General features: G+C 50.4%; 1 protein-coding gene across 15 annotated transcripts in view; it reads right to left on the bottom strand.

Moving 5' to 3' along the window:
• Positions 1 to 6282: 6282 nt before the first annotated feature.
• RHCG (Rh family C glycoprotein) overlaps positions 6283 to 20640 on the bottom strand; it is a 34100-nt gene continuing 19742 nt past the window's right edge. For 11 of the 15 annotated variants that reach the window (XM_054531846.1, XM_054531845.1, XM_054531841.1 and 8 more), the window contains 9 exons: positions 17531 to 17681; positions 14741 to 14888; positions 13788 to 13954; positions 12314 to 12451; positions 11976 to 12112; positions 11547 to 11671; positions 11219 to 11292; positions 7589 to 7741; positions 6283 to 6732 (listed from right to left, as the gene is read on the bottom strand). In XM_054531846.1, coding sequence (XP_054387821.1) covers positions 7613 to 7741; positions 11219 to 11292; positions 11547 to 11671; positions 11976 to 12112; positions 12314 to 12451; positions 13788 to 13954; positions 14741 to 14888; positions 17531 to 17681 — 1069 coding nt within the window. In that variant the 3' untranslated portion in view covers positions 6283 to 6732; positions 7589 to 7612. The other 4 variants (XR_008513751.1, XM_054531842.2, XM_054531844.2 and 1 more) reach the window with 4 other exon arrangements.

The following is a 20640-nucleotide window of genomic DNA, read 5'->3' on the forward strand; positions in this document are numbered from 1 at the left end:
GGAACAGAGTAAAGAAAATAGCAAGCCAAAATTATGGCAGCCATCATTGTCGATGCCCTGAATGCCCAAAAAGCGTCCAGGGGAAACCCAAAGGGCCATAAGGATGATGCCAGAAAGGGCTCTTGCTTCAAGTGCAAGAAAACTGGGAAAGGGGCAAAGGACTGTACTAATCCCCCTCCAGGCCCCTGCTGAAAATGTGAGGGCACCAATTATGACCCCTGGCACTGGAGGATTGATTACCTTTGCTCCCACCAAGGAGCTTCATCAGGCAAAACTCTAGCTGTGCACAAGGAGGAATCAGATGAAGACTGAAGGGGCCCCGGGTCTTCCTCACTGCCCCTGTCCAGGAATATCATAATTACTACTGAGAAGCCCCCGGTAACTCTGTATGTCATGGGCACCCAAATTCAGTTTCTTTTTGATACAGGGGCAAATTACTCTGTTCTTACTGCTTATACAGGAAAACTTTCTTCCCGGTCCACGAGTGTTATGGGAATGGAAAGAAAGCCACAAACAAGATTCTTTATCCCTCCTTTGATTTGTCAATTTGAGAAACAAATCTTCCAACAGGAATTTCTAGTAGTACCAAGATGCCCAGTCCCCCTGTTGGGAAGAGATACTATGGTTAAAATAGCGGCACTACTACAATTTAAGCATCAACTGGTGAAATTGCTAATAGTAAAAAACACAGACAATGTCCCAGACCACATTAATAAACAGGTTAACTCACTAGTATGGTATACTGGGAAACTAGGGAAGGCCAAAACAGCAGTGCTAGTCAAAATATGGCTTAAAGACCCCAGCTATTTTCCCAATTGAAAACAGTACCCAATTAAGCTGCAAGCAAGAAAAGGCCTAGCACCCATAGTTGAGGTATTACTTACCCATGGGCTCTTAAAACCTTGCAATTCTCCCTGCAACACCCCCATCTTACCTATTCTAAAGCTTTTGGGGGAATACCAGCTAGTATAGGTTCTCAGAATAATTAATGAGGCTGTTATCTCTCTCCACCCATTGATGGTGGATCTATATACCCTACTGGCTCAGGTGCCAGGGGATGCAAAATGGTTCTCAGTCCTACACCTAAAAGATGCTTTCTTCTTCATTCCTCTGGTCCCAGAGTCCCAATACCCTTTTGCCTTTGAATGGAAAAATCTTAATACCAGAGAAAAACAACAATACACTTGGATAGTGCTCCCCCAGGGTTTTTGGGATAGCCCCCACTTCTTTGCCCGATCCTTAGAGAGGGATCTGAGGGGTCTGCAATTGGAGGATGGGAGTACACTCCAGTATGTGGATCACTTTCTTGTGTGTAGCCCAACCCAAGAGGCTTCTGACCAAAATACTATAAAAAACCTTACATTTCATGGCTGACAGGTGACACAAAGTGTCCAAAAAGAAGGCTCAGATTAGTCTCCAACAGGTCCACTATTTAGGGTATGTCTTAACACCTGGAACCTGGCAAGTATACCCAGAACGAGTGCAAGCCATATGTGGTTTGGGCCCCTCCACCCCAAGCAACAGCTTCATTCTTTTCGGGGAATGGCCAGGTTTTGTGGAATATGAGTACCAAATTTAGGGCTCATAGCAAAGCCCCTGTATGAAGCAACAAGGAGGCCTGAAAATGAGCTAATGGAATGGACCCTGGAAATGAGAGAAGCCTTTGCCAAGCTAAAATAGGCCCTTACCCAGGCTCCAGCTCTTGGGATCCCAGACCTAACTAAGCCCTTCCCTTGTATGTAGCAGAGACGAATGGCATAGCTGTGGGAGCGCTAGTCCAGAAATTAGGATCAGAACCCAGACCAAACACCTACTTTTCAAAGAAGTTGGAGAGAGTAGCCTTGGGATGGCCAAGTTGCCTGTGGGCAACAGCAGCCATTGCTATGTTAGTGGAGGAAGCCACTAAAATCACCCTGAGCCAATCACTGGAAGGTCTAACCCCCCATCAGGTAAAATCAGTCTTAGAGATAAAAGCACACATCTGGGTGATGGGGGAAAGGTTAACCAAATACAAGGCCATGCTCCTAGACAATCCAGATGTAACCCTTAAAACCTGTAACACTTTGAATCCAGCTTCATTGATACCCGTAGGCCCAATAACAGATCATTCCTGCGAACCAGTCATTGCACACGCATATGTTAGCTGGCCTAATTTAAAAGATCAGCCTCTCCCAGATTGAGGACTTGTTCACAGATGGCAGTTCTGTGTCAAATGGGGAACACCGAGCTGTGTATGCAGTAGTCAATCACAACACCATTATCGAAGCCCAGCCACTGCTCCTTGGCACATCAGCACAAAAGGCTGAAATCATTGCTCTTACCCGAGCATTAATGTTGGGACAAAAGAAAAAGCTTAACATCTATACAGATTCTAAATATGGCATTCCTTGTGGTTCATGCTCATGCTACAATCGAGAAAGAAAGGGGACTACTAGCTAGCAAACACTCCCCCATAAAGCATGGGCCTGAAATTCTTCAGCTATTGGAAACAATACACCTGCCACAGGCCATAGCTATAATCCACTGTAGGGGGCATCAAAGGGACTTAACCCCTATAGCACAAGGGAACAGAAAGGTTGATAGAGAAGCCAAAGCCACATCCCTCAGGGTGCAATCCCAACAGATCCTAGCACTGATTCCCTTCTATGATTCCCAGTGGATCCTGAATACACACTACAGGAAGAACAGTTAATAAAGGAGCAAGGGGGGCAAAAAAAAAAAAAAAAGGATCCTGGTGGTATATGAGATCAAAAATACATCTCCCTCAAACAGTCCAATGGAGAATTATAAAAACCCTGGATGACTCCTTCCATATGGGGAGAGATGCCACCCTGGCCATGGTTAACAGGCTCTTCATTGAGCCTAACTTAGCTTCGGTGGTTAAGCAGGTCTGTCAAGCATGCTCACTGTGTGCACTTAACCCAGGAAACAAAATGCCTCCTCTAATAGAACCAGACCAGAGGAGAGGAACTTACCCAGGGGAAGACTGGTAATTAGACTTCACCCATATGCCAGCTTGCAGAGGATACAAGTTTTTGCTAGTGCTAATAGATATCTTTACTGGTTGGGTCAAAGCTTACCCTACCAGAACAGAGAAGGCTAATGAGGCTACAAAGGTTCTCTTAAAAGAAATAATCCCCCGGTTTGGGTTACCTCAGAGCCTCCAAAGTGATAATGGCACATCTCTTATCTCCCAAATAACTCAAGGGGTTGCTAAGGCTCTTGGAATCAAATACTATTTACATTCAGCATGGAGGCCTCAATCCTCCAGGAAAGTAGAAATGGCTAACCAAACTCTAAAATGACTGTTAGCTAAACTATGTCAGGAAACATCAAAAACTTGGGTCAGCTTACTGCCTATAGCCCTCTTAAGGATCCATAATACCCCTAAAGCAAAAATTAATATAACCCCCTATGAAATGTTATATGGAAGGCCATTCTTAACTAGTAATGTAATTACTGATCCAGAAACAGCCAGTTTAGTAAAATACCTAGTTAACTTAAGACAATTTCAGCAGGCTTTACAAAAGTTTGGAAATCAAAGGCCCCCCTCCATACTGGGAACTAACCAGCAACCCAAAATCAGGCTAAGGGATAAGGTACTTGTTAAAACATGGAAGGAGGGATCACCTGCTCAACAATTGCAACCCCAATGGAAGGGACTGTTTTTAGTGGTACTGGCTATGCCTTCTACGGTCAAGGTACTAGGATTAGATAGTTGGATACATCTTTCAAGGGTCAAGTCTGTGATACCTGAAGCCCCGGACCAGGAGCCTGAAGTTCCCATCAGATAGTCAAAAGACAAGTAAATGCCTACCAACTTTCCTTGGTGTTTTTGTTGCATGGTTACTGTAGGCTGGATAATAGCAGCCATGTTCTCAGATTTCTTGCAGTTTAATTGCTTTCTTTCAAACGACTGGAATCACTTCCTTTGTAGTAACTAAGCAGACTGTTGTAATTCATTCCTATAACAAACATTCCTGACAGCATAGGTATCCACCCCCTGAAGTTCCCATTAAATCTTTTAACCAAATTCATTTCCTCTCACCTAGAGACCATCAAGCTTCAGATGATCCTGTGACAAGGTTTCCAGCCTATTCCAAATGAAGGCGGTACCTCTGGCCATCAAGAAACTACCCAGTCTCCACTCGATAGATCAGGGCGGGAGTTCGGGGATCCCCAACAGGTGGGGTCTGCGCCTCAAGTCAGCGTGACGCAGTTACAGAAGAAAGACCATCAGTCACTCTGTCTCCCATAAAGATTTCTGGGGATCATGTCTCTCAGGGGGGAAATGAGGCAGGAGAATAGGGTCTGGAGGCAGGGAACCTAAGTTCGACGCATGCTGACTGGATATCAGAGGCTACTCCCTTTCAACCCCTCCTTTTTCCACATGGCAGTTGCTGCCTGGCAGTTGGAAATGAAAGTACCTCGGATTGGTTACCTCCCGCAACCAATCAGACTGGTCGCGGGCCACTACTTTATGTGCATAGAGTGAACAGATGGGAAACCCCTGGAGGATATCTAAACCCCAGAAAATCCTGTAGCCCAGACTCTTGAGCCTCTTGCTCGAGCCCGCTCCCACCCGGTGGAGTGTACTTTCGTTTAAAATGAATCTCTGCTTTGGCTGCCTTGCTTTGTGCATTTTGTCTAATTCTTTGTTCAAAATGCCAAGAACTTGGACAACTATCCTCAACTGGTAACAGACGCACTGGGCATAGGCTCTTAGTGCAGCCTGCACATTGCGCAGGAGGGAGTTGGAAGCCAGCGCTGGCCCCCTCCTCTCCCTGTGCAGCCCCCAGGACCCAGGTCATGTGATCAGGAGGAGGGGTGAGCCCCAGAGCCCTAAAAACCTGGCTCTGGGTTGGGCCCAATACTGTTGGCCTGGTGGTGCCTGGGATTGGGGTGGGAGAGGTGGGAGGTGGGCTTCAGGAACCCCCCCAGCACCCCTTCGCACCCCGCCCCCCACGCCACCCCGCACCCGCTCACACTGCGGGCCCCTCCCAGGCCCTTCATAGGCGTATGGGGCTGGGCCAGGCGGCTCTGCTGGGGGAGGGAGGCTGGGGCTCAGATCAGCTGAAATCAAAGCCACAGCTCCCTCCCCGCCACGCCGCACCCCTGCCGAGCGCCGCGCACCTCCTCCTTTGTCACAATGTTTTTCAATCCGGTGAAGCAAACTGTCCAATTAGAGCCAGGGTCTCCGGCTTCCATCTTTGCCGACGTTTAATTAACATGCTCCTCTTGGCAGCTGCTGACAAGTTCCAGAAACAGGTTGTAAAGGGTTTTTGTCTTTACCCAGCATGGAAAATGAGGGGTGTTACATCGCGGGAACATGAATAGGTTGCATTTCAGATCCCTCATTCCCCTCCCCCCTGCACTGGTAAGAGGCATGCAGCCATGTGTGTGTGTGTGTGTGTGTGTGTGTGTGTGTGTGTGTGTGGGCGGGGAGGGCGGAGTTGGAGGCTGAGAGACCTCCTCCCTCTTCCCTCACCCCTTCTTCCCAGGAGCCTTTGCTCCACAAAAGATCCGGATTCCAAGTCTTATTCTCCAACTGGCACACTTCTGCCTCACATCTCTTCTAGCCAGTAGCAGACTTCATCGTGTTAATTACTACCCATGGGTCTGTGCCCATGCTGTTTCTTTGCCATCCTTCTGGTAAACTCCTATTCAGCCTCCAGAACCCTGCTCAGGTGGCCCTGCTTTGAGAAGCCAACTGGGCACAGACTTCCTGTCCAGCCACACCTGCCAGAGTTTAGCATGGATTCTGAGGGTCAGGTCTGTCTCCCAGCTAGACTGTGAGCCCCTGAGGGCAGGAAGGTGTATTACTCTGCCCAGGATGGTGGTGAGCCTGGGAGATCTACCCTCCTGAAACCTTCCCCCACTGTCCAGGGAGAAGAAGGCTGGCTTGGCAGAGAGAAAGAAGGGAAGGGATGGGAAGGAGGAGATGGGCCCAAAGGAGCCCTCCCTCCCTTCTCCCAACCCTGCTGGAGTGTCCAGAGCAGGACCACATGGAGGACACAACAGAGATGCCAGCTTTCTCAAGGGCTGAGTTTCTGGAGTAGCTGATGGAGGGGCCTTGAAGCAAGACCCCAGCCCAGAGCTGAGCCCTGCTGGGTGTCCCAGGCTGAAGGCAGGCTCTAGCACCCAAGTTCTGCCTCTTCAGCCTGGGATGATTTTCCTTGCAGTGTGGGTGGTACCCTTGGATGAAGGTAAGGGCTGGGGTAGAAGCAGGTCTCTTGGGTCCTTTTCTCTCTCAAACTGGCCCCATTGGAGCATTCACACCCATTTTACAAAGGACAACAAGAATGTTTATTCCTGGAGGCTGCCACGTACACAACACAGAGAGGTCTGGGGGACCCAGGGAGCACAGGAGATGCTGGCTGAGGTGCAGGCACGGGGTAGAAGAGCCTCATAGGTGGTGACTGGCAGCTAAGTTGTCTCCTGGGAGAGCTCAGGCTCACCCCCCAGGCTCCAGCCCCACTTTGAGCCAGTTTTTCTCCAATGTGGCCAAGACCCCAGGCAGAGGCAGAACTTCTGCAGCCAGAACCTGGCTTGGATGCCCACTTTGTAGCTTCTCCTTCTCCATTCTCAGGCAGACCCCCTGGGATGAAGGGGAGGGCAGGGGTGGAGGCACCTTGAGGCCAAGCCAGTAGGTGGGGGTACTGCTTGCTCGCTCTTGTGTCACTAGCTAGGTCAGCACGAGCTCCTCTGGAGCCCCAGGACAGTCTGTGGAGCCTGCAGGGAGACAGCCAAGAGTAGTGGGTCACTGCTGGGTCCTGCTGTAGCCTCTCAGGCACCATTTTCTTTTCTGGATGGGGTGGACATTATAGGCAACTGGGCATAGCCTCGCCCTACCATCCTCTCTTGCCATCCTCTCTTGCCACATCACTCAGGCCCCAGACCCAGCTATTGCCAAGCTCTGGCCTCCAAGGAAGTTAAATAACAATAATATGAACAGTAACAATGACCAGCAAGGACCCTAGTTTCTCCACTTGCTAGTTGTGTGATCTTGAAGAACCTGAACTTCTCTGAGCCTTAGTTTGCTCATCTATTAAAATGAGGGCAGTAATTCTACTTGCCTTGTAGAGATCTTGGGAAGGTTAGATGTCAAAGCCATGAGCAAGGGCTTGGTGCATTCCACAGAGGAGGCGAAGTGTTAGTTGATGGAAAGAAAGAGGGGAGGGTGGGTCTCATCTGAGCTGAGCAACTGAATAAAGCCAGACCTGTCAGCTTCACTTTTATAGGTGAGGAAATCGAGGCTCAGTCTCTGGGGTGAAGAGATTCTCAAAGTCACACACCAGCAGGCACAGTCACAAAGCCAAGTGTGCCCCCAGGTCTCCTTCCATATTCCTTCCAGGTCCTTGTGCCTTCACATGTTTCTGTGTCTGTCCTGGATGCATGTTGTCTGACTCTAAGAAGCTCCCCTGCCAACCCCGTGTGCCCACGGCACCTCAGGCAAGAGGGGTAGAAGCCCTCATTTCTTGATGTTTGCTTTTTGCCTCTTTGCTGGTAGCATCTGATTCTGAGAGCTGGGCACCCACTGGGAGAACCTCCCTGTCATCCCCACAGACCAAGCCAAGCCCATGCTCACCTGCTCCTCACCTGCCCTGGGAGCCTAGGGTACCAAGGGTACTGAGGAAGCCATGGGTAGTGGGGACACCATGGGTACTGAGGGTACTGAAGGTCCTGAGGGCTTGAAGGTGGGGTCCTCAGGGATGTAGACAGTGCTGTTCCCTTCAGGCATCTGCAGAGAGAGGATGCAACTCCAAGGGCCCTGTCCCAGGCCAGGCAAGGGTGTCCCTGGCGACTAGAACCTCCTGGAGCTGCAAATGGTGTGTGGTGAGCGCCACCTTGTGATCGCCGTGCGGATCACATGCCACAGAGAGCAGGGTGGTCCTTCAACACAGGTGTCCTGCCCCTACCCTATATTAGGCACTGTCCTGGGTGCTGGGGCATGGCAAGGATGAGACAGTGTCCTTGCCCCATGAGAGCAATGGTGAGGCATTCCAGTGAAATACCCAGTGACAGTAAGAGTTGTAAATGCACACGACAGGCTTATAACCCAGCCTGGGGGATGCTGAGAAGTTGTGCTGAACCCACTTTTAAAAGATGAGTTGGAGTAAGGGGCAGAGGCGGTAAAAGGCAGTATGGCAAGCTCTGTAAACTGCAGACAGGTCCGAAAGTGGGGTGGGGAAGGTGCAGGGAAGGTCAGAAGTGGGTAGAGAGGTGGAGGGCAGGCAGGGCGGGTCAGCCCTGCCCTTGCCCCATCTGTGGTCCTGGGGAACACTGGTCCAATCCCCATCCTCTGAGAAGCCACCTCACTCCCAAGGTAAACTACTCAGGGCCTCAGGGACTGCCTGATAGTGTTCCTTCTATTGGCACAGAATTTCATTATTCCCAACCAGGTACAGCCAGCTGTCCATACCCATGGGTTTTGTATCAGCAGGTTACACCTATCACAGGTTGAAAATATTCAGAAAAAGCAACAACAAAAAAATGACAATACAACAACAAAAATAATACAAATAAACAATACAGCATTTACATTGTGTTAGGTATTATAAGTAATCTAGAGATTACTTAAAATATATAGGAGGATACATGTAAGCTTATATGCAAATATTATGCCATTTTATATCAGGGACTTGAGCATCCCAGCAAGGGATCCTATAACCAATCCCCTGAGGTTACTGGGGGACGTCTGTACTGCTCAAGGTATATAGAGCTGAGAGGTGTGAACTTGGAATAAATTATAAAGATCAAAACAGAACCAAGAGGGAACTTCTACATGGGGGAACTGATAACATTTCTGATTTATTTCATTAGCATAAAATCTGTTGGTTTCTAATTGTGGTGTCTAAAATAGTTTAAGTTCTGACTTTATTAAATATAGAATAGAAATAATTATCCTGTGAGAAAAGAAAGTTTATTAGGAATGTAATAACACAGAACAATTCTTATGATAGAGCGGTAAGGAGAAAGAGACAGATACTAAATTGGGTGAATAATACAATTTCAACCGTGTAAGAAAAATCTATGCAGAGAAAAAAAGAAAGGAAATATACCAGACAATATTAATATTGCTTGACATAGGGTGATGGGATTTCTATTTTTCTCTATTTCCAGATTTTCTTTAATGAGCGCCTAGTCATTTTTAATTAAAAACATTTTTAAAGAGTTAATTTAAGAGACATTCGTTATGTGCTTGAAGTTACCTTATAGTAGATATTAGTTAAAATTACCCTTACAACTTCCGGTATGGTTTTAAAAATACAGAGCTAAGTGAAAGGCATTATGGGTGGCCCCTTGTCCCAGAAGCCACAGACACAGGCCGGTCCTCACCCTTGTCATGAGGGGACAGTGCAGGAGGCATGAGGGGAGTCCTGCCATCCTGCATCATCCAATGGCAGGTGGGCACCTCCAATCATGATTCATGGGGAGAGGCCAGCCTGAAGTCACAGAAAGCCCAGATTGTGGCATGTTTTTAAGGAAACTGAGTTCTGTGACATTCCACCACTTTCATATCTAGAACAATGTTCCTCAACTGCTGAAAGGGGTGGGATGCTGCAGAACTCAGTTGCCTGCCTGCCTGCCTGCCTTCCTGCCTGCCTGCCTTCCCTCCTTCCTTCCTTCCTTCCTTCCTTCTTTCCTGCCTGCCTGCCTGCCTGCCTGCCTGCCTTCCTTCTTTCTTTCCTTTTTTCCTTCCTTTTTTTTCCTTCCTTTTTTGTCTCGCTCTGTCATCCAGACTGGAGGGCAGTGGCGCAATCACAAGCTCACTGCAACCTCTGACCCCTGGGGTTCAAGTGATTCTCCTGCCTCAGCCTCCTGAGTAGCTGGGATTATAGGCACGAGACACTGAGCCTGGCTAATTTTTTGTATTTTTAGTAGAGACAGGGTTTTGCCATGTTGGCCAGGCTGGTTTCGAACTCCTGACCTCAGGTGATCTGCCCGCCTCGGCCTCACAAAGTGCTGGGATTATAGGCATGAGCCACTGCGCCCAGTCCAGAACTCAGTTTCTGGATCGGAATCACCTGGGAGCTTGTCAGTTGCAGAGTCCTGGTTCCTACTGAATCAGAACCTCTGGGGTGGTGCCTGGGAAGGTCTCCAGGTGGTTCTTACGGAGACTGAAGCTGAGCACTGCACTGTGATTCCTAACCCAGGCTGGGTGTTAGAATCCCCGAGGAAGCTTTAAAAAAATTCTAATGTCTAGACCCTACCCCAGAGCAGATAAATCCAAGTCTCTGTGGGCTGGGGCCTGGGCTTTGGAATGCTGTCAAAGCTCCCTAGGTAATTCTAGTGTGCATCTTAGCGCTGAAAACCACTGCTCAAATGCAGTGGTGCTTAGACTTGTTTGTCATCAGAATCACCTGGGGCCTTGTTAAACCAGAGTGCTGGGCCCGCCCCCTTGTTTTGGAATCAGGATGTCTGAGGAACTTAAGACTGCATTTCTCTCTCTCTCTTTCTCTCTCTCTCGTTCTCTCTCATTCTCTTCTCCCTTCCCTCCCCTCCCCTCCCCTCCCCTCCACTTCTCTCTCTGTCTCTCTCTGTCTCTCTTGGGATCTTGCTCTATTGCCCAGGCTGCAGTGCAGTGGCGCCATCATGGCTCACTTTAGCCTCCACCTCCTGGGCTCAACCGATCCTCCTGCCTCAGCCTCCAGAGTAGCTGGGACTACAGACGCATTCCACCATGTCTGGCTAAGTTTTCTATTATTTTTTGTAGAGACGGAGTCTCCCTATATTGCCCAGGCTAGTCTCAAACCCCCAGGCTCAAGCTGTCGTCCTGCATCAGCCTTCCAGTGTGGGAATTACAGTTGTGAGCTACTGCACCCATGAGAATTTGCATTTCTAACCAGTCTGTAGGTGATGCTGATGGTGCCGGGCACCATACCATGGGGACCACTGCTCTAGAATAAAGCTGACTGAGTCTTTAGGGACAAGAGTAAACTCCAGCTGCAGCCCTGACTATAGGTTGCTTCTGTCACCTCACCTAGGGTGTACAGAAAGAGAGGTACAGATCACCTACTCCAAGCCCTGGGGTCTCGAGGGAAGAGTCTTCAACCTCCATGAGACACAGCCTCCCCCGATGAAGAAGTAGGGTAATGTAGGCTCTGACCCCCACCCCCGGCATCTGGGTCCCCAGGCCCCACCCCAGCTGATGCAGGTGGAGGCGGGGAGGGAACACAGCTGCCCTCCTTCAGGGGGCCAAGTGCCTAGAACTCACCTCCCAGTAGACTGCATCCTCAAAGCAGTTCTCATCTGAAGGTTGTCCCCAGAACGGTAATCTCAAAATGAGCCCTACAGAAAGTTGGAGATTACAGGATGTCAGGAAGTGCCTTCTCTCTGCTCACCCCAGCCACTTCCCTCAGCTGGGAAAATCCTCCTGGGGTCCTTAGGCTGAGGTCCAAATTGTCCCAGTCCTGTAGCCAGAAGTGCAGAGATCAGGGATTCCTGGGGGCTCCTGGCTGACCTGTGCTGCACGCCCTTTGCTTCGCCACCCAGGGAGCCCCACAGCAGCCCCCCCCTTCTCTGGCTCAGCCATTCCTGCTCACCCACAATGATGCCACCCATCAGGGCCATGGCCAGGGTCACCAAGAGACCATAAATCTGGAACTTTCCCTGTGTTCTTGCGGTCCAGTCCCGCTTGAAACCTTGAAAGTCAAAGGAATGGACAAGCCTGGGGTGGAGACAGGGGGCAGGTCAGGGCCCCATGGAGAGGGCAAGTAACCGCTTGCTGCCACCCCAAAAATGTGACCGGGTACCACGGGCCTCAGCCTTCCCACCCACAACATGGGGACACCGGACATATCAGTTGGCCTCTAAAACTAAGGGACAGAGTTTGGGGAGAGAGACCCATGAAACAATTGGTCCAGAGTGGGGAAGAAAAGGAAGATGCAGTCGGGTCCCAGAGGAACAGCAGGAAGAAGGGATGGGAGAAGGAAGGGGGAAGCTCCATCCCGCCGCACCTCCTCCACATTTACCCTTCTTTTCCATAGACTTCAAGGCTGGCGGAGGCCGCTGTGACAGCACCCACAATGCCGCCTATGATGCCAGGAATGCCATGCAGATTGTTAATGCCACATGTGTCCTGGATGTGCAGCCGGGACTCCAGGAATGGCTGGAGAGGGGAGGTGGGTGCTGCTCAGGCCAGGCGCTGCATCAAGGGTGTGGGGAGGCTGGGATTCCAGAGGCCCTCAAATACACAGAGACCCAGGATTCTCTAGACCTCAGCCCCCTCCCTAAGAACCCTTAGCTCACTGTCAGGAACACAAAGACCTCAGCATTCTCCAGCCCCCAGCCCCTTGCCTGGGGCACTTACGGTCAGGTATACAAAACCCAGGGTGGAGATGATGCCGCAGACGAAGCCGACGATGAGGGCGCCGTAAGGCATGAGCATCATCTCAGCAGCGGTACCCACGGCCACCCCTCCTGCGAGCGTGGCATTCTGGATGTGCACCTGGGCAGGGCAGGCAGAGCAGGCAGGAACTCAGTCCTCTCCCTGGAGCACCGGGCCTGGAGGAGCTCACTCGCTGGCTGTGCAAGGGTGCAGCCTGGGTCCTGGGAGCCAGGGATGGCTGGGAGTTCACCTCAGCAACCCAGGAGCGTGCAGAGGACTTCAGCCCCACCCAGGCTTGCTACAGCTGCTCCCTGTGCCTCTCTGCACATGCCACCCATCCCACCTAGCAGGTCTGGGCATTTTCCACGTGCTGCTGCACCTGCCGGTGAGCCCTGACAACAAGCGCACAGTTGTTTTATGTGTACCATGTATACCTGTGTGCCCAGACTAGCATGTCTGAATGTTCTTGACATGGATGCAAGTCCACGTCAAGTGCCTATGGGGTCTAAACATACGTACGCACCAGCTGCTGCTGTCTAAATGCTAACCTGTACCGGGTACCGTGCTGCTGGCTGTAGGGGTTAGCGCTTTCCATCTCTACAACAAGTCTGCAAGGTGAGGACCGTTATCTTGCAACATTTGCAGATGAGGAAACTGAGGTGAGGGGGGTTAAATGACTTGTCCAAGACCGCAGAGCTAGCAACAGGCAGAAAGGTGTCTTGATCCAGGTTGTGTGGCCCCAGAGTCCCTGTCTTTGACCCTATTCCATGTCCCTCCCTGCAGGTGGGTGTGGATACACACAGGTGTGCCAGTCTTTGTGTCTGATTCTCTTCCCCAGGTGCCTGAATCCCCACCTCTCTGCATGGTGATAGTGTCCCCAAATAATGGATACTCCAGACAGTGTCTCAGCACACATATGCCCATGTCAAGACACTTGTGTCAGATTACAAGATAGGTTGGGCGCAGTGGCTTACACCTGTAATCCCAGCACTTTGGGAGGCTGAGGTGGGTGGGTCACCTGAGGTCAGGAATTTGAGACCAGCCTGACAAATATGGTGAAACCCCATCTCTACTAAAAATACAAAAATTAGCTAACTTAGCTGGGCGTGGTGGCCTGTACCTGTAGTCCCAGCTAGTCGGGAAGCTGAGACAAGAGAATTGCTTAAACCTGGGAGGCAGAGGTTGCAGTGAGCCGAGACAGCGCCACTGCACTCCAGCCTGGGTGACAGAGTGAGACTCTATCCCAAAAAAAAAAAAAAAAAAATACAGGATAAAGAATATCCTTGCTTTGGGTGCTGCTGAAAACTGGCCATGTGCTCAAAACAAATCGTTTTTCCCCCAGCCTCATCTGCAAGATGGGTGTGATGATCCCCTCAGAGCTGTTGGCAGGGCATGGTGATCAGCGCCCTCCAGGCCCAGGCAGTCAGAGCCACACCCCCAATGCCCTCATGCTCACCATGTCCAGCTTGCCCTTCTTGTGCAGGGCACTGGATATTGCCACCGAGGTAAGCACGCAGGCTGCCAAGGAGCAGTAGGTGTTGATGGCGGCTCGGTGCTGGCTGTCCCCGTGGTAGGATATGGCTGAATTGAAGCTGGGCCAGTACATCCACAGGAAGAGGGTGCCTGGTCAGACCAGAAAGGCCCAATGGGCGGAGGAGAGGCATTGGATACAGCCCCACAGCTCAGGCAGGCATCCTGTCCTTTAGCTCTAGAGATGACCCCACACCCAGCTGTTTCCACCTCTGCAGCTTTAGTCATGCAGGGGCTCTTCCTGGAAGGCCCTCCCTGCCTTCCTTACCCCCCACTTAGCCTTCCACACCACTCCAGGAAGTCTACCCTGACCCCCATTTCTGGGCTAAATGCCCCCACCCTCTTCCCACAGCGCCAGGAGGAAGAATCTTTTCTCTACTGTAGGGAGATCCTCCAGGTGGCGCTGCTGTCTCTTCCTCTACACTGTGAGGAGCTCCTGAAGGGCAGGGCTGGGTTTTGAGACCAGAATGGGTGTGGTCAGTGTCTTCTCTGGAATGAATGGACACAGGAAGTGGAAATGCACATCTTGCCCTAGCCCAGGGGATGGAGTGAGCAGCTCCTGGTTACCACTGTGTCTGCCTTGGGGCCTTCTAGGGGAAATACAGGATGAGTGACCAACTTCTTTCAGCTTCATGGGGAAGGGGGACAGACATATGGGATTCTAGAAGTATCTACAGGCAAACTCTGTCTGCCCTTCCCCCAAAGAGAACTGGCAGCCACACACCATACCATGTGGGGATCAGGTCTGATCATGGTGGCCTTCACCCATCATGGCCGCCTTCACCCATCATGGCCGCCTTCACCCATCATGGCCGCCTTCACCCATCATGGCCACCTTCACCCATCATGGTGGCCCTCGGTCATCATGGCAGTTCTCACCAATCATGGCAAAGAGGTCTGACTGGTACACAGAATTCTGCCTCTCCTTGCTCTGCTCTAGGTTGCGTCGGTAGAGGATCCGGGTCACTGTGAGCCCAAAGTAGGCGCCAAATGTGTGGATGGTCATGGAGCCTCCTGCATCCTTCACCTGGGGTGCAAGGGGCCTGTCAGACTCTGGCACCTTCTCTCCCTCCCTCCTCATTGCCGTCCCTGTCTTGCCACACACACACATGCCCAGAGCTCCAGCCTTCTCGGACTCTTCAGGGTGCAGGATGGAGCCTGGGGCCTTCACGGACCAATCAACTGGTAATGGGGAGAAGGTAGGGATTCCCATCAGCAAAATGCCAGGGTGTCCTCACCCAGCAGATTTGGTTGTTCCCACATGGGGAAACCCGGGCCTGGAGACGGACTTGCTCATACCGCTGGAGGAGGTAAGGCAGAGGCAGAACTGAGGGAAATGACCTACCTGCTTTGTCACCCACTGGTTTCCACCTCTGTGCCTCTCATTTGACAAGCGCTGCATTTACACCACCTGCTAATGCCGTAGCAGGGCTGTTGTCAGGACTCATGCAGGCGACTTGCCCCTGGCGAGGGCCTGGCACTTAACAGGTGCCCGATTTATATTGGTCCCCCTCACACTCACCTCCCCTTCTCTTTAACCTCCTCCTTCCTCCCCACCCAGAACCAATTTCAGATGAATAGAATCACAGACTCACTCCTTCACTTTAGATGGGGGAACCCCAGCCAGAGAGGTAAGTGTGTCATCCAAGGTCATAGAGCTGGTTGTCGACAGGGCTGGGATTCTCGACTCCCAGCCTAGGGGATGCCTCAACTAGCTGTGTGACCTTAGGTAAGCCCCTTAACCCCTCTGAGCCTCAGCTTTCTCATCTATAAAATAGGGGTAAGCCAGGCACAGTGGTGGCTCATGCCTGTAATCCCAGCACTTTGGGAGGCTAAGGCAGGCGGATCACCTGAGGTCAGGAGTTCAAGACCAGCCTGGCCAACATGGCAAAACCCCATCTCTACTTAAAATACAAAAATTAGCTGAGCATGGTGGTGTGCACCTGTAATTCCAGGTACTCAGGAGGCCGAGGCATGAGAATCGCTTGAACCCGGGAGGCAGAGGTTGCAGTGAGCTGAGATCATGCCACTGCACTCCAGCCTGGGCAACAGAGCGACACTCTATCTCAGAAAAAAAAAAAAAAGAGAGGATATGCATACTGAGATTCAGTAATGCAAAGGACTGAGAGATGACCCTTGGAGGCAAAGGGAACAGCAATTGCAAAGGCCTTGAGGTGGGACCAAGCTTTGTGCCTGAAGAGCAGACAGCACGCTATGACAAAGCACAGGAAGATGGGGAGAGAGTAGACAATAAGATGGGGAAAGAGTAGACAATACATGGAGAGAAAAGTTGGCGCCAGAACAGGAAGGGCCTTATAACAAGTTTGGATTTTCTCCTGAATGAAATGTTAAAACTGCTGATAGATTTTCAGTGGGTGAATGGTCTTCTATGCATTATTTATTTATTTATTTATTTATTTTGAGATGGAGTTTTGCTCTTGTTGCCCAGGCTGGAGTGCAATGGCGTGATCTCGGCTCACCACAACCTCTGCCTCCCGGGTTCAAGCGATTCTCCTGCCTCAGCCTCCCAAGTAGCTGGGATTACAGGCATGCGCCACCATGCCTGGCTAATTTTTGTATTTTAAGTAGAGACAGGGTTTCGCCATGTTGGCCAGGCTGGTCTCGAACTCCTGACTTCAGGTGATCTGCCCGCCTCGGCCTCCCAAAGTGCTGGGATTACAGGCGTGAGCCACTGCGCTTGGCCTAATTTTGTATTTTTAGTAGAGACGGGGTTTCTCCATGTTGGTCAGGCTGGTCTCGAACTCCTGACCTCAGGTGATCTGCCTGTCTCAGCCTCTCAAAGTGCTGCGATTACAGGCATGAGCCACAGTGCCTGGCCTCTTCTCTATGCATTATTTATAGGGCACTCTGGCTGCTGGAGATGACTTTCCTTAGGGGCAAGGAAGGCAAGAATGCAGCCGGGGAGATGAGTTAGGAGGAAGAGATATGGTAGCTTGGACTAATCTGGTAGCTGAAAAAAATTACGAAATGAATGACTGAATTTAGGGTGACCTAAATCACTCCCTGCCAAGGAGGGGGAGTTCCAGACAGAGTCCAAATGTAGAAGAGGAGGGTGCTAAGAAAAGGGTGCAATTTCTACGTGAGATCCCCTACCATCCAGAGGCACCAAGGAGGCTTCTGAGATAGAGTCAAAGGTCTAAGGTGCCTCTTATCTGAGCCACTGAATTGACCTCCCCCAGGGAGCAGCACTCCTGTCATGGCCCATGTGAATGGCAGGTCTGGTGCTGTGTCGTACACACCATGGCCACCTTGGCCATTCACCTGGGATCCTGCCCTACAGGTTTGCCCCCTCAATACACTGGATTCCTTTTCTTGGCAGAGGAATCCGGAAATATGGTATGTGTGCAAGAGTATGTGCAGGGATATCCTATTCATTCCATCTGATGTGTGGGAAAGAAAGGAGGGGGGAAAAAACAACATTCAAGGAAGCCCTGCTCTGCCCAGGTGCTGGATTGATCTGCTAGGTGGACTATGGTACCTGCCTGGTAGATATTATTACTCCCACTTTAGAGATGAGAAAACTGAGTGACGTTCAGGAGGTCGAGTGACTTGCCAGGCTGGCATGTCTCCCCAACTGTCTATTTCTCCATACCCTGCTGTCCCCCAAAGCATCCCCACCACCTCGTCCCCATTCTGAGCCCTGCTCACCTTTAGCAGGTTAAGGAGAATGAACTCATTCACGGCGAAGAGGGTCACTTGGAAGAAAGTCATGATGAGTAGCTGAATGGGGCTGACTTTACCCAGAACTGCCCCAAAAGCCACGCAGACAGAGGCCACGCAGAAGTCAGCGTTGATGAGGCTGTGGGGAGACAGGCCAGTGGAGAAGCTGAGGCAACAGCAAAAAGTGGCACTGGAAGCTCTGGACTTTGGTCGTATATGGATTTGGGCTTGTGGCTTAACCTTTCTGAGCCTCAGTTTCATCATCTACACTAATGGGCACCTAACATTTAGAGCTACTCCAAGAATGAAAAGAAACCACACATGAGACAGGATCAGTACAGCAGCACACACTAGATGCCCCCCTCCCATGCAGCCCATCTCAGGCCCCCACTGCCTGCAGACAGCTTGGGCTCAGGGCACCATGTGGTCTGGTTGCTATTGTTGAACATGCCCATATTTGGGGTCCTGCCCTGCCCTGTAGCTTCTACCTGCTTTTCCAGAACCTCCTTTTACTGCCTCCTCTTTCAGGAAGTCTTCCTGTTTCCTCCAACCAGATGCAGTTTCTGCCTCCAGATCCTTATCTCTCACTCTGCACACACCTCTTCTGCTGGTGACCAGGGCCTTGCTATTGGGATCTTTCCTTTACCTTACCCATGAGAGAGGATCTATGTCCAGGGAAGAGACAGGGGGGACTTCCTGCAGGAAGGAGGGAGCTGGGGTGGTATTGGATGGAAGGAGGGAGCAGGAAGGCCAGCAGGGAGGATGGAGGCAAAGGGGCAGGTACATAGGCCTTGCTCAAGCCTGGACCCTGAAACACGCTGCCAGGCCAGCAGAGGGCTGATGAAGAGGCAGACAGCTGGGTGGACATTGTGTAGACCCTGGTTCCATCCATGTGCTCACTTTGCCCAAGCCTGGCCTCCTTGTCCCCTGCCAGCAGCAAAGCTGTCCTCTGGATTCCAAGGCAAGACCCTCAGTGTGGCTCTTAAGCCAGGAGAGTTGTTGATGGGGTGGTGTAGGGATAAAAGGGGCTATTTCCTCAAGGCTGTCACATCTAGAGGGGACTCCCCTCCCCTTCTATGCGCAGGGCTGTGTGTGTGTGAGAGAGAATGGGGTGAGGAGTGAGAATGAAACTAATTGTAGGGCCAGTTCACTGGACTGTCCACTCCACTCATTAACCGCTGTGTCCCCAGGGCCTAGTGCAGGGCCTGGCTAAATGAGCGATGGCCGTTCCTAAGTGCTAGGCTCTGGGGTATCTACTAAGTACTATATATGCCCTCCTGTGCCATCCCTGAGCCATACAAGACAGGCACTGTCATTAGCCACATCATTTAGATGAGACACGGAGAATTAGAGAGGCTGTTATTTGCCCAAGATCCCATAACTGCAGCTGGAACATTCATCTTGATAGAAGTGACCATTAGAAAGGAGAGAGAGAGAGGCTGGCCACGGTGGCTCACGCCTGTAATCCCAGCACTTTGGGAGGCCAAGGCAGGTGGATCTCGAGGTCAGGAGTTCAAGACCATCCTGGCCAACATGGTGAAATCCCATCTCTACTAAAAATACAAAAATTAGCTGGGCTTGGTGGCAGGTGCCTGTAATCCTAGCTACTCAGGAGGCTGAGGCATGAGAATCGCTTGAACCCGGGAAGTGGAGGTTGCAGTGAGCCAAGATTGCGCCACTGCATTCCAGCCTCAGTGATAGAGTGAGATTCAGTCTCAAAAAAAAAAAAAAAAAAAAAAAAGAGAGAGAGAGAGAACAGAAAGGCCCATCCCTTGGGCTATCAGCATTTGGGAGATGGAGATCCAGATGCCACATCTCAGGAGGGCCGAGGAGGCTTGGGCAGAGCCTGAAGAGGGGCACTTTCTACAGTGACAGGTGGGACTTGGAAGACTCTTCGACAGGGACAGGCCAGAAGCCAGGGGGAGGGTCCACATCTCTGGATCCACAAGGTCAGGTCTGGGGACAACATGCTCATCCCAGCCCCGGGCACCAGAAATCAGCTCCAAGTCAGGTGCTGAAAAATCAATCTCCTGAGAGCCAATTTGTCCAAACTCAGTTTTTCAAGTGACCAACTTGCTGAACAACTGGTTCACCAAAAGCCTGTTAACTCACGGTTTGTAATAATTCCCTTTGAATTTTTTTTGAGATTAAAAAATTCATTTAGCCATAGCTATTTTGCTGTGGTGGCCAATGACATATATTACAGGTGTTTTTATACTTTGGATCTATGGCTTTGGGAATGATAATTTCTTGTGCATTTTGAACTTCAGGGTGATATGTGTGTCAAGGGTCTTATACACAAAAAGACTCACTTACTGGTTCCAACACATATCCAGTCAACTATCTTTCCTGTTTCTCTTAATTCATGGATTAATTATCTGGCTTGGATGAAGTAAATTTTTGCAAATATTTGACTTGTGTCCTAGATTTCAGACACCTGGCTATCATACCTGGCTGGTATCCTAAAAGTAACAGCAGGGATTTGCCCTTTAAAAGTGGTTTATACCAGTTTGCCTCTAAGCCCTTTCTGTGGACAGTTTATGAGTGAGCTAATGAATGTTCATTTTCACACACCAATGATTACTTTTCTCAAATTAATTTTTTTTTCTTGAAGGATGGGAGAATGGAGGAAAACATTTTTTTTTCTTTAGCTGACCTTGTCATATGTCTACAGAAATAAAAGTCTGTCTAAACTGGACTTAAAGAAGAACCTCCAATAAACTAAAACTTGGCTAAAGTAGGAAAAATCTCCCAAAGGCTCTTGAGTAGGACCTGAGCAACACAAATTGCTATAGGTTTCATAAGTTGCCATGGGATAGAGAGTTTGATAAATGAGTCATTCAGTGAGCTGACCACTTTGTCCATTGATTTTTTTGGCAAGTTGACTTTGGGTGAATTTATTTTATAACCTGTTGGTGGTATTGTGGGTTGGGGAGGTGTGTTGAGGCTTGGAGGAGGTCACTGCAGAACAGAGGGAGGGGCTGAGTCACCTGACAAGAAGGGGCTGGTGGTGCTCATCAGGCCAAGTCATCATAGAGAAGTCATGAGAAGGATGGAGCTGAGAAGTGACAGTAGGGTGCTCCCCCCTTGGAAGCTGA

Source organism: Pongo abelii, chromosome 16, assembly GCF_028885655.2.
Source record: "Pongo abelii isolate AG06213 chromosome 16, NHGRI_mPonAbe1-v2.0_pri, whole genome shotgun sequence".
In the NCBI taxonomy this organism is placed as follows: Eukaryota; Metazoa; Chordata; class Mammalia; order Primates; family Hominidae; genus Pongo; species Pongo abelii.